Raw genomic sequence first — 12627 nt, 5'->3', positions numbered from 1 at the left:
ACCCCCAAAATACAGAAACACTAATTCAAAGTGGTACATGCTTCCCTATGTTTATAGCAGTATTATTTACAATAGCCAAACTATGGAAGCAGCCCAAGTGTCCATCAATAGATGAATGGATAAAGAAGATTTGGTTATGTGTATGCAATGGAATATTATTCAGCCATAAAAAAGAATGAAATCTTACCATTTGCAATGACATGGATGGAGCTGGAGAGTATAATGCTAAGCAAAGTAAGTTAGTCAGAGAAAGACAAATACCATATGATTTCACTTGTGTGTGGAATTTAAGAAACAAATGAGCAAAGGGAAAAAAAGACAAACCAAGAAACAGACTCTTAGCTATAGAGCACAAACTGATGGTTACCAGAAGGAAGGGGACAGGGTTGGAGAAATAGAAGATGGGGATTAAAAAGTACACTTATCATTATGAAAAAATAAATAAAATGAAAAAATAAAATAATAAAAAGGTATAGGTGGGAGACAGTGGAAGATAGGTAGATAGATAGATAGACAGACAAGAAGGTAGGTAGATAGGAAGAAGCAACCTAAGTGTCCATCAACAGATGAATGGATAAAGAAGTTGTAGTATATAGGGGCACCTGGCTGGCTGAGTTGTAAGAAAATGCAACTCTTGATCTCAGGGTTGTAAGTTTGAGCCCCATGTTGAGTGTAGAGATTACTAAAAAAATATTTTTAAAAAACTTAAAAAAGAAGTTACAGTATATATATACAGTGGAATTTTATTCAACCATAAAAAAGAAGGAAATCCTGCCATTTGTGACAACATGGATGGACCTTGAGGGTATCATGCTAAGTGAAATAAGTCAAAAAGACAGATACTGTATGATCTCACTTATATGTGCAATCTAGGGGCGCCTGGGTGGCTCAGTTGATTAAGCATCTGGCTCTTGGTTTCAGCTCGGGTCATGATCTCACAGTTCATGGGTTCAAGCCCCACGTCAGGCTCTGCACTGTCAGTGGGGAGCCTGTTGGGAATTCTCTCTCTCTTCCTCTCTTTTTGCCCCTCCCTGCTCACTCTCTCTGTTTCTCAAAATAAATAAATAAACTTCAAAAAATAAAATATTCTCTTTTCAACTATGTATCAGTGTGAGGCCAGGTTTTCTTTATATACTTTAACTAAAACAACATATCACAACAGACTGAATGTAGAAACAGCTATAAGAATCCAGCTATATTAAAGCAGATTTTTTTAATGTTTATTTATTTATTTTGGGGGGGGGGCAAAGAGAGGGACAGAGAATCCCAAGTAGGCTCCACTCTTGTCAACACTGAGCCTGACACGGGGCCCAGTCTCATGAAATGTGAGATCATGACCTGAGCTAAAAGCAAGAGTTGGACGCCTAACCTACTGAGCCACCCAGGCACCCCTAAAGCAGATGTTTAAGAGATACTGCTGGATTCTCTTTGCTAAAATTTTATTAAGGATATTTTATATCTACATTCATGGGGGATATTGGTTGGTCTGTTGTTTTCTTTAGGGAAAGGTTTTTAACTACAAATTCAATATCTTGATATTGAGGTTGTCTTGAGTGAACTTTGGCAGTTTGTGTATCTTTCAAGACATTGATTCATTTAATCTAATTTGTCGAATTTATTGGCATATAAGTTATATTCCCTTAGTTTTCTTTTAATGTGTGTAGGATCTGTAGTGATGTCCCTACTTTAATTCTTCATGTTGGTAATATTTTCTTTTCCTAATCAATGTGATTAAAGATTTATTAATTTTACTCAGAGAACTAGTGTCTGGTTTCATTGGTTTTTGTCTGTATTTCTATTTTCTTCATTGATTTCTGCTCTTTTTTATTTCCTCTTTTCTGCTTACTTGGTGCATCATTTGCTCTTCCTTTTTCTCATTTCTTAAAAGGGAAACTTGGGTCAGGGGTCAGCACACTTCTATAAAAGGCCAGAGAATAAATTTTTAGGCCTAATGGGCCAGATAGTCTCTACCACAACTACTCAACTCTACCACTGTAGCATGAAAGCAGCCACAAACAGTGAAAGGATAGATAGATATCCCTATGTTACAATAAAAATCTATTCACAAAAATGGGCAGCCAGCCATAGTTGTCTGACCCCTGATTAGGCCATTGTTTTCCTTTTCCCCTAATATATATATTTAATATATTTCTAAGTCTGCTTTGTCTATATCTCACAACTTTCGAATTCTTGATATATATTTCCTAATTTCCCTTGTGACTCATGAAGTTATTTAATTTTTTTTTTTTTTAATGTTGATTTTTGAGAGAGAGGAACACAAAGTGTGAGCAGGGGAGGAGCGGAGAGGGAGGGAGACACAGAAAGAATCCAAAGCAGGCTCCAGGCTCTGAGCTGTCAGCACAGAGCCCGATGCGGGGCTTGAACCCATGAACCATGAGATCATGATCGGAGCTGAGGTAGGACACTTAACCGAGCTACCCAGGTGCCCCTCTTGAAGTTATGTAGTAAAACATTATTTAATTTCCAAATATTTATAAAATTTCCAGCTATCTTCCCATTATTCATTTTTAATTTAGCTTAATTTTGGCCAAAAGGTGTACTTTGTATGGTTTCAGTCCTTCAAATTTTTTGAGATTTATGACCCTGAATACATTCTGTCTTGGTAAATGTTTCATGTGCACTTAGCAAGAATGTATATTCTTTTGATGTTAGGTGACAGTAATCTGTAAATATCAATTAGCTCAAGTAGGTTGATAGTATTTTTCTAGCATTCTGTGTGATTACTAATTTTCTGTATACTTGTTCAGTTGAGATCAGTAACTGAGATCAGTTATTGAAACTACCAATTATAATTGAATATTTCTTTTTGTAGTTCTGTAAGTCTTTACTTCATGTTATTTGAAGCTTTGTATTAGGGGCATACACATTTGGGATTATATGTCTCTTGATGTACTAACCCTTGATCATTATGAAATAATCTTCTTTATCCGTGGTCATAGTTCTTGCTTTGAATTCTACTTTAATACTAAAAGTGCCACTTTAAATAAACTTTATCAAGGGGCACCTGGGTGGCTCAGTCTCTGAAGCGTCCGACTCTTGATTTCAGCTTAGGTCATGATCTCACGGTTTGTGAGTTCGAGCCCTGCATCTGGCTCTGCACTGACAGTGCAGAGCCTGCTTGGGATACTCTCTCTGCCTCTCTCCCTGCCCCTCCCCTGCACATGCTTACTCACTCTCTCTCTGTCTGTATCCCTCTGTATCTGTCTCTCTCTCAAAATAAATAAATAAATTTTAAAACAACTTTATCAAGATGTATTTTACATGTTATAAAATCCACCTATTTCAAGTGTATAAATTCAGTTATTTTTAGCATCTTTCCTGAATGGTGCAGTCATTGCCATAAATCAGTTTCACAATCTTCATCCTCCCATGAGATCACTCATGCCCACTTGCAATTAATGTCCATTCATATCCCTAGTCTCAGGGAACCTACTTTCTGTCTCTATAAATTTGCCTTTTCTGGACACTTCAGATGAATGGAATCATACAATATGTGATACCTTGTGCTTGGCTTCTTTCATTTGGCATAATGTTTTCGAGGTTCATCCATGATACAGCATGTATCAGTAGTTCATTTTTTTATATTGCTGAATAGTATTCCATTATATGGAACCACATTTTGCCTATCTATTCACTAATTGATGGACATTGCCAGTTTTGGACTTTGATGATTAATACTACTATGAACATTCTCATGTAAATTTTGGGGTGGCTATGTTTTCATTTCTCTAGGTAAATATCTGAAAGTGGAATTGCTGGGTTGTCTACAAGTTTTACATTTGACTTTTCAGGAAACTGCCAAACTAATTTCCAAGATGGCTGCATCCTTTTACATTCCTGCTGGCAATGTATAAGTGTTCCAGTTCACATCCTCATCAACATTTGTTATTGCCTGCCTTATACCCATTCTAGTTGGTGTGAAATAGTGTCTTAAAATGTGATTTTAATTCACATGTTCCAAATGACTAATGATGTTGAACATATTTTCATATGCTAATTAATTAGCCATTTGTGTATCTTTGGTGAAATGTGTGATTGTCTTCCTATTGGATTGTAGGAGTTCTTTGTGAATTCTGGATTCAGATTTTTTATTGGATGTGTGTTTTTCAAATATTTTCTCTTTGTTGTTCATTTTTTAATTTTCTTAGTGGTTTTTTTTTTCCTTTCAGTATAAAGGGTTTTATTTTTCTGAGATGAGATTATCAGTGTTTTCTTTTATGGATTGTGGTTTTGGTATTATATCTAAGAAATCTTTGCCCAACCCAAAGACTTAAAGATTTTCTTCTGTCCGGGCACCTGGGTGGCTCAGTTAAGCATCCCGACTCTTGATTGCAGCTCAGGTCATGATCTCATGGTTTGTGAGTTCGAGCCCCGCATCAGGCTCTGTGATGACAGTACGGAGCCTGCTTGGGATTCTCTCTCCTGCTCTGTCTTCCCCTCCCCCTGTTTGCACGCTTCTCTCTAAACAAACAAACTTAAAAAAAAAAAAAAGATTTTTCTCCTATCTTTTGTAAAAATTGTATTATGAGGTAAGGGTCTAAGGTCCTCTTTTTGCTTATAGATATCTAGTTGTCCCAGCACCATTTGTTGAACAGACTGTTTTTTCCCCCAAAGAATTATCTTGCAGTTTTCTTTTGCTTGGAGTTTGTTGAGCTTTCCTGTCTCTGCTGTGCCTATAAACTCTAGTCAGTGAGTTGGAGCACCCATAGGACTCCCCTCATTTATTTCCCTATTAACAGGAATCAGTGTTCTGTACTGGCTTTTGCTCAATATCTACAAACCGTTGTTTCAATATATTTTGTCTGGTTTCCTACTTGATTAAAGGCATGAAGGTAAATCTGGTCCCTATTATTTCATCATGTCCAGAAGCAGAAAGTGGTCTCTCTTACCTTTCAGCTTTTAAAAACTGTATTTACCTTTTTGCTTATTATTTCCTAAGCTTCTTAAAAAAACAATGTTTATAACTTGGGAAGATACAAATTATTCTTAATTTAAAAAGAAAACAGAAGCAGCAGCATGTTTGACATTAGTATCAGAAACATAGTTGTCAGTATTCTTATAACTCATAAGCATGAAATTATAGATCTGATTTAGGAAACAATTTTTAAAAATTACTGTTAATTTCAAGGTATAAGTTCTACTTCATTATATTTTTCTAAAGAATGTAAAATGTGTGTTTTTTCAAATTATAGGCGATTGTGGAAAAATGTGACAGATTCTCTGAGGGAATCTGAAATCGAGAAAGCCACAGAGCATAAACGTACCCTGGAAGAACGCCAGAGGACTGAAGAAAGGCATCGTACTGAAACAGGCACACCCTGGAAAACCAAATATTTTATTAAAGAGGTTTGTCCTACATGTCTTCAGACTAAAACTTGTTATCTACTGTAGTTTACTAGGCTTTCTTGAGTTGTTATCATTTAGACATCTTTGTTTCTAAAAATAGTCCAGCATAACCGTGAGCTTTTTCATGGAACTTTTCACAATTTGACAAAACAAAATAGTTTACCAGCAGTTCAGATGAAATGGCTTTTGGGATTAAGTTGGCCACAAACAAAAATGCTAACATAATCTCCAGTCACAGTAATAGAATAGACAATTGACAATTTATTGCCTTTCAAACTACACTGAAACTTTCTGTTCATTTCCAGAGACTACATTTTAAAGGGAGACATGAGAAACTTAATTGGCTACACAAAGGCTAGTGCACTGGCTAGAACCTTTGGAACATTTAAGAAAAAAGAATAAAGTGGGGTGTTCAGCTTAGAAAACCAAAAATTGACCATGCATTATAACCTTCAGATATGTATATGCTTTATCACATAGAAATTTTTTATCAGTTTGTATAGCAGTCCCACGGTAGGTTCAAACTACCAGGAATTTTGAGCTTAACATAAAAAGGAATTGTATAACAATAAAAAAAATCCAGTAATAATAATGGGGAGTACATTTTATAGTAATGAACCACTAGTTCTATATGAGACCATGGCTTAGGTAGAAGATTTCATGCACTGATTTTGCAGCTAGACCAAATAATTGCCAGATTCTTACCTAAATTTAAAGATCTTTGTTTGGTTTGGTTTATTAGTTTCTGGTAGAACTCAGAGTAAGGTGAATGACTGCAGACCAGAGCTGTTATCAAGAAAAATTTTCTCGGGGCGCCTGGGTGGCTTAGTCAGTTGGTGTGTGATTTCGGCTCAAGTCATGATCTCACTGTTCCTGAGTTCGAGCCCCGCATTGGGCTCTGTGCTGACAGTTTAGACCCTGGAGCCTGCTTTGGATTCTGTTCTCCCTTTCTCTCTGCCCTTCCCCCACTTGCTCTCTCTCTCTCTCTCTCTTTCTCTCTCTCAAAAATTCAACAAACATTTTTTTTTCAATTAAAAAAATTTTTTTTTCTTGTCAGCGGTGCCTGATGGCTCAGTGGGAAGAGCATGCAGCTTTTGATCTCGGGGTTGTTCAAGCCCCATGTTGGGTAGAGAGTCTACTTAAAAGGAAAAAAAAAAAGTTTTCTTACCGTAGCCAAGTCTAAAGAAGCCCACTGAATTTTAATATTGGTCCATCAAGAAGGAATTTTCAAAAAGTAATTTAATTTTGATTTTTGCATAGTTATTAACCTTAAAACTCTATTTATTTTTTATTTATTATAGGTTTAAGTTTATTATAGTTGCTTCATTACTTTCATTTTTCTAATCATTGGGTACCTATTATAAATATTGGTCATTTCCATGGATAGGAATAATAAAAAGAAAGTATTTTACATATCTACTCTTTTAGATGAAAAAATAAAAGTTTGTAATTATTATTCAAAGCTATAGTCTGATAACTGTGGTTTTTTTCATTTCAAACTCATTAAGAAAGCTGAGATATCAGGAACAGATTCTAGGAAGAGAATTCCTAAGGGAAGACCTCTCTAATTCATTAAAAGTGAACTCTGGGGTCCGAGAGCAACTATAATGGCTGCAAGATATAGGGGCACCTGACTGGCTCAGTTGATAGAGCATGCAACTCTTGACCTCAGGGTTGTTTTGAACCCCATGTTTGGTATAGATATTACTTAAAATCTTTTTTTAAAAAGGTACAATTAATGAGATTTTAAAAGGTAGGCACCCTAATTCTTGCTACTAACATGACATGTAAAGTTGCTACTTCTCATGTATTCTTGGACAGATATTATTAAGAGCCACTGTCAATCTAGCGTTCTGTGATGGTTACATCTTTTTCAAAAACAGTACTATAGGAGTTGAGAATTATCAACCAGGTGATTTAATATAAACAACCTAATGGTTGCCATTATTAAAGAAAAATTATCCTGACACTTACTAAAAATGTCAAAGAAAACTTCATTCGGGACTATTGTAGTAAAGAAGAGGGATTATACTTAACTCTGAGTACAAGGACAAGTGGAAACGCGAAGGAGTGGGTGGAAAAGAGAATCTTGGTCGAATATCAAGGATGGGGGTGAGGTAGAGGAACTTGATTAGATATCAAGGGTGGAAGAAGAGGAGTTTAGAAATCAGGGTTTGGAGTAGGGGGGATTCTTAGTGAACTGGCTTATCAAAATTCTTTGCTAAAACTGGGTTCAGTAGGCCATGGATGAGGCCTAGTCAAGAAGAGAACTCAAAGGAGTCTGACTAAAATTCAGTCAAGGAGCTGGGGTGCCTGGGTGGCTCAGTTGGTTATACGTCCAACTCTTGATTTTGGCTCAGGTCATGATCTTATGGTTCATGGGATTGAGCCCTGCATCACTGATGGTGCAAAGCCTACTTGGGATTTTCTCTCTCTCTCTCTCTCTCTTTACCTCTCCCCCATTTGCTCATGCCTGCAGTCTCTCTTAAATAAGTGAACTTAAAAAAAAAAAAAAGAGGGGCACTGGGTGGCTCGGTTAAGCGTCTGACTCTTGGTTTCAACTCAGGTCATGATCTCATGGTTTGTGAGTTCAAGCCCCACATCGGGCTCCATGCTGACAGTGTGGAGCCTGCTTGACATTCTCTCTCTCCCTCTCTCTCTGCCCCTCCCCCACTCACTCCTTCTCTGTCTCTAAACTTTAAAAACAAAAAAATCAAAAAATTAAAAAAAAATTCATCATTTAATGAAATTCATTCAAGGAGAGAGTGAGTCCTTGTCATTAGGAGCCAAGTAATTGCTTGTCTTAAGTCATTTTTGGAATAAGAATAGAAAGATAGATAGATAGATAGATAGATAGATAGATAGTATAAATAAATTGAAGGAGCTATGGGTTAAAGACAGGTTCAGATCTGACTTCTATTTTATTTATTTTTTTAATGTTTATTTATTGTTGAGAAAGAAAGCACACAAGCAGGGAAGGGACAGAGAAAGAGGGAGACACAGAACCTGAAGGAGGCTCCAGGCTCTGAGCTGTCAGCACAGAGCCCGACATGGGGCTTGAACCCACAAACTGTAAGATCATGACCTGAGCCAAAGCCAGACGCTTAGCCCACTGGGCCACCTAGGGTCCCCTCAGATCTGACTTACTTTGCCTAGTCCCATAAACACTGAACTCTACTCTTAGCTACCCTGACCTCAACTGTGTCAAGTCCTGTACTCCAGTATGTGGCTTCATGCATTTCTTTTCCTCGCTTGGTCTTCTCTGGTTGTAGTTCATTCTCTGACTCTAACTTTGCTTCTCACAGTATCCTATTCACAGGAGCCAGGGAAAACTAATGGAAGTAGAGTTGGGAAAGAACTAGAAAATAATACTCAACTACTAGAGTTGAGTAGAGAACGGCTAGTAGCTTGATGACCATTTGTGCTCCACCTGCTGCCTGTCACTCTGTGGGTGAGGCTAAGTCTGCAGTGTCTTGGCAAAATTAGCAGAATTGCTACAAATGACTTCTGCAAATAAAGTGGTGATGGAGCATCAACTAGGTGCCCCCGGACCAGAATTTCTCCCCTAATCCTAGCTAAACCACAGACATTATTTGATGTCTTAAGCACAGAGAATTTTTTCCATCACAAAAACTCTGGTTTTTAAATGTGACAGTAGATGGGGCGCCTAGGTGGCTCAGTCGGTTAAGCACCGACTTCGGCTCAGGTTATGATCTCGTGGTTTGTGAGTTTGAGCCCTGCGTCAGGCCCTGCACTGACAGCTCAGAGCCTGGAGCCTGCTTCGGATTCTGTGTCTCCCTCTCTCTCTGCCCCCCTGCCACTTGCGCTCTGTCTCTGTCTCTCAAAAATAAGTAAACGTGAAAAAATTAAATAAATAAATAAATAAATAAATAAATAAATGTATGTATGTATGTATGTATGTGACAGTAGAATTCCACCTTAGTGAAGATGTTGCTTCTAGTTTTGGTTACTGATTGTGAAAATATTAGAGGAATCGTCCTTTAATTTATTTTTCTACTTGTTTCAGGGAGATGGCTGGGTTTATCATAAGCCCCTTTGGAAAACAATTCCAGCAACACAGCCTGCGGAGTGACACACACTATCTGAGACTCGACCAAATGAACTTCTTCTCTGTTTACCCTAAACCCTCCCAGAATGGAGTCATTGCACTGAGTAACCTGCTTCCTGATTGCACAGACTGAATCTGGCTAAACCCGAATGTCCCTGTTAGGGCACCACAGAACTGCAGCAAGACCAAAGTGTTGAAGACGCACGACGGGCCTCTCACCAACCTGTTCATGTGATACGAGCAATATCATCCGAAAACCTTTCACGTGAATTGTTAGATGATTCATCTTTTATCCAGCTCCTGCTCCTAAAGTTAGGTTTAAATCCCCTATTTTTGCATGGGGGCAGCAGATACACACAAGTGTGAGAACTCAGTGATTTTGATTTCTTTATAGTAAAGAGTGAAGTCTCTTTCAGAGTTTGTGCTTTGCTTTCTGTCAGTAACTGAAGTATTCACTGCTCTTACAAATAAACCCAAGAGGAGGAGGACGATGACCCAGAAGTGGATTCAGCCATTGTGCCTGAAATCAGTGTTAAAAAAATCAACCAGGTTGTAGTAACAAGGCATTCTGTTCCTTCAAAGAGACTGTGTGCCTGTGTCTGAGGAACTTATCCATTATCCACCTCTGTTGGAACTCTCTTTTAAAAAGTATATTTATAAATTGATTAGAATTATAACCATGGAGAATTTTTTCTTCTGAGCATTTTATTATACTTGAAAACAACATTGACTTGAAAAATTTCAGAACATTTTTCAATACCTAGTTTTATTAAATGTTACACTTGAGAGACAATTTTTTAAATGTGTTCATGTCAATATGATGAGATCTTGGCCTTTCTCAAGAACTGAGGCATTAAAGAACAAAGCAAACATTTAAAAAATAAAACTGTTACTTTTTTTTCCTTACCTTTTTTTCACTTGTAGATTAATATCCAGTATTATGTGCTATCCCTCTGAATAAGTATGCTTCATCTTACCTCTGCCCATTCAAATTTAAAACAACTATTCATATTTGTCAGTAATTCAGAAGTTATATATGTGGCTGAGTGCATGTATGGTATGGTTTTCTTTTCTTCTCAAGGAAACTCAAATGCTGAAGAAAGAATATGAAGTGAAAAGATATTAGGAAAAAAGATATCAGGAAGTTGTATTCAGGTACAAATCTCTTTTTTTTTTAATAAGTATTTTATTGAGGTTGAAGGATTGCTGGCAACTAAAAGAATAGTGCTAATTATGGCTTTCATCATTCATTCAAGTTTATTGAGTACCTACTTATGGTGCTCAACACTTGTTACTGCAAGCTACCTTAATTTTCCAAGAGTGGTGCCTTACTCTGTTTCTTCTGATGTGGTCTTCCAATCAGTGTGTGTAACATATACCTGTTAGTCATCAGCCATTGTAGGTGGCTGTGTCTCTTGCATCATCATAAGAAGTTTAAGCTTTGTGCTCTGATAAATTGTGTTTTATTGAAGGGTTTAATAGGATGAAAACAGCAAAACAATAATTTTTTCAACAAATTGTAAATTATAAGAGAATAACTGGTTTATGTACAACCATTTTAATGATTCCCTTGTTCATTTTTGCTGTGAAATGCACTGAAAAATCTCAAAATGAGTTATAGTTCATGTGTTGGGAAGATTGAAAAATAATAAAACTAGAGAACAATAATGTCTTTGTCTGTTTTATGAAAGGAGAGAAATAGAAGGTTTGTGTTTAGAGGAGTTAGCCCCCTATTCATTTGAGAGGGACATGGATTTTTTTTCTTTAAATTCTTACCCTCGGGAATCTCTTAGGGAGATAAGGAAGTATATTCAATAAGAGGTTTTAAAAATTAAAATGTTTAAATAGTCTGGAAATAGAGCAAGAATGTAAAATTAAACTCGAGATTTTGTTTTATTCTTTGAACCATTTGAATACTTATTTATTTCTTTCAGTTGTTGAGCCATTTTAAGAATTATTGAAATATGATTTTAAAAATTCTTAAGAAAAAAATACATTTATAAGTAATTGAAATCTCATGATATTGGGTTGATTCTTTGACAAGAGTGAAATAATAATACCAATTTTGGGTAATTATTTTACCTTGTCTCCATCTTGACTTCACTGCAGCTTATCTATCAGATAAGAGTTAGAGGTCTTTTCTGTTTTATTTTTTATCTACATGTTGTTGATAATTAGCCAGAGAAATGAATCTTTGCAGCAGTTGCCACTGATTTGTATCTTTTTCTTTGGGGTCAAAGTTTATTTATTTAAAAAAATTTTTTTAAGTTTACTTATTTTGAGAGAAAAAGAACAAGTGAGCCAGAGGAGTGGCAGAGAGAGAGGGAGAGAGAGAATCCCAAGCAGGCTCTGCAGTGTCAGCACAGAACCTGATGCAGGGTTCAAACTCATGTTCGAGGTATGACCTGAGCCGAAACCAAGAGTCAGATGCTTAACCCAACTGAGCCACTTAAGTGTCCCTGGATCAAAGTTTTAAATGTGCGCTTTCTTTCTGGCTTTTCGGAATTGTGTGTTAAGAAGTCCAAGAGCAGTAGTGACAAAAAGACAATGTTCTGGCCATTTATTTGGATTTTTTTTTTTTTTACCATGATCATAACACTTATCACCCTATCCCTTCTGTCAAATGTTTGTATTTAAGCTCCATCATTTATATTCTAATTAATTACATTTTGAATAGATAGTTTTGAAGCCCTGAAAGTAATTTTTAGGTTGTGTATTGGGTGAGATATGGCATCTACATATTGATTCCCTGAACTCTTCAGTTGTAACCAACATCACCTCTAATGCCTACTTGTCACCAAAAATAATAAGAAAAGTATTGAGTTTCTCATTCTGTAATTCTAGTACTTTACTCATAACTATAAATATCTGGTACTTGATGAACCAACTTCTACAGATTAATTCTTTAAAAAATTTTTTTCTATAGATTAATTCTTAAAGGATTTATTAATTAATTATATAAGTATGAAATTTTGTTTAAAATATTGCCTTAAGATGAAGGCTAACTTCTATTCAATGTGCTCCTCCAAAGAAAGGTAATTTTGTGTGATCACTCCACAGTCTACACTTGGGAGGGATTCCAGTTCCTTAGAGTTAGTACAGTGACTGGAAGCCGAATGGTGATTTAGCAAAGATAGTGGGAGAAGAAAGAGAAGATGAGTCTACCAGATGGGAATATAAAAGACAAGTTC

At 36.5% G+C, this 12627-nt stretch overlaps 1 protein-coding gene across 2 annotated transcripts in view; it reads left to right on the top strand.

Annotated features, from left to right (window-relative positions):
• Positions 1–12274, top strand: part of OSBPL11 (oxysterol binding protein like 11) — an 85237-nt gene extending 72963 nt beyond the window's left edge. For both annotated transcript variants that reach the window (XM_053220975.1, XM_015083708.3), the window contains 2 exons: positions 5214–5367; positions 9395–12274. In XM_053220975.1, the coding sequence (XP_053076950.1) occupies positions 5214–5367; positions 9395–9460 (220 nt within the window). In that variant the 3' untranslated portion in view covers positions 9461–12274. The remainder of the gene's footprint in view (positions 1–5213; positions 5368–9394) is intronic.
• The last annotated feature ends 353 nt before the right edge of the window (positions 12275–12627 follow it).

This window comes from Acinonyx jubatus, chromosome C2 (assembly GCF_027475565.1).
Source record: "Acinonyx jubatus isolate Ajub_Pintada_27869175 chromosome C2, VMU_Ajub_asm_v1.0, whole genome shotgun sequence".
Classification (NCBI taxonomy): domain Eukaryota; kingdom Metazoa; phylum Chordata; class Mammalia; order Carnivora; family Felidae; genus Acinonyx; species Acinonyx jubatus.
This window is presented reverse-complemented; position numbering and strand designations above follow the sequence as displayed.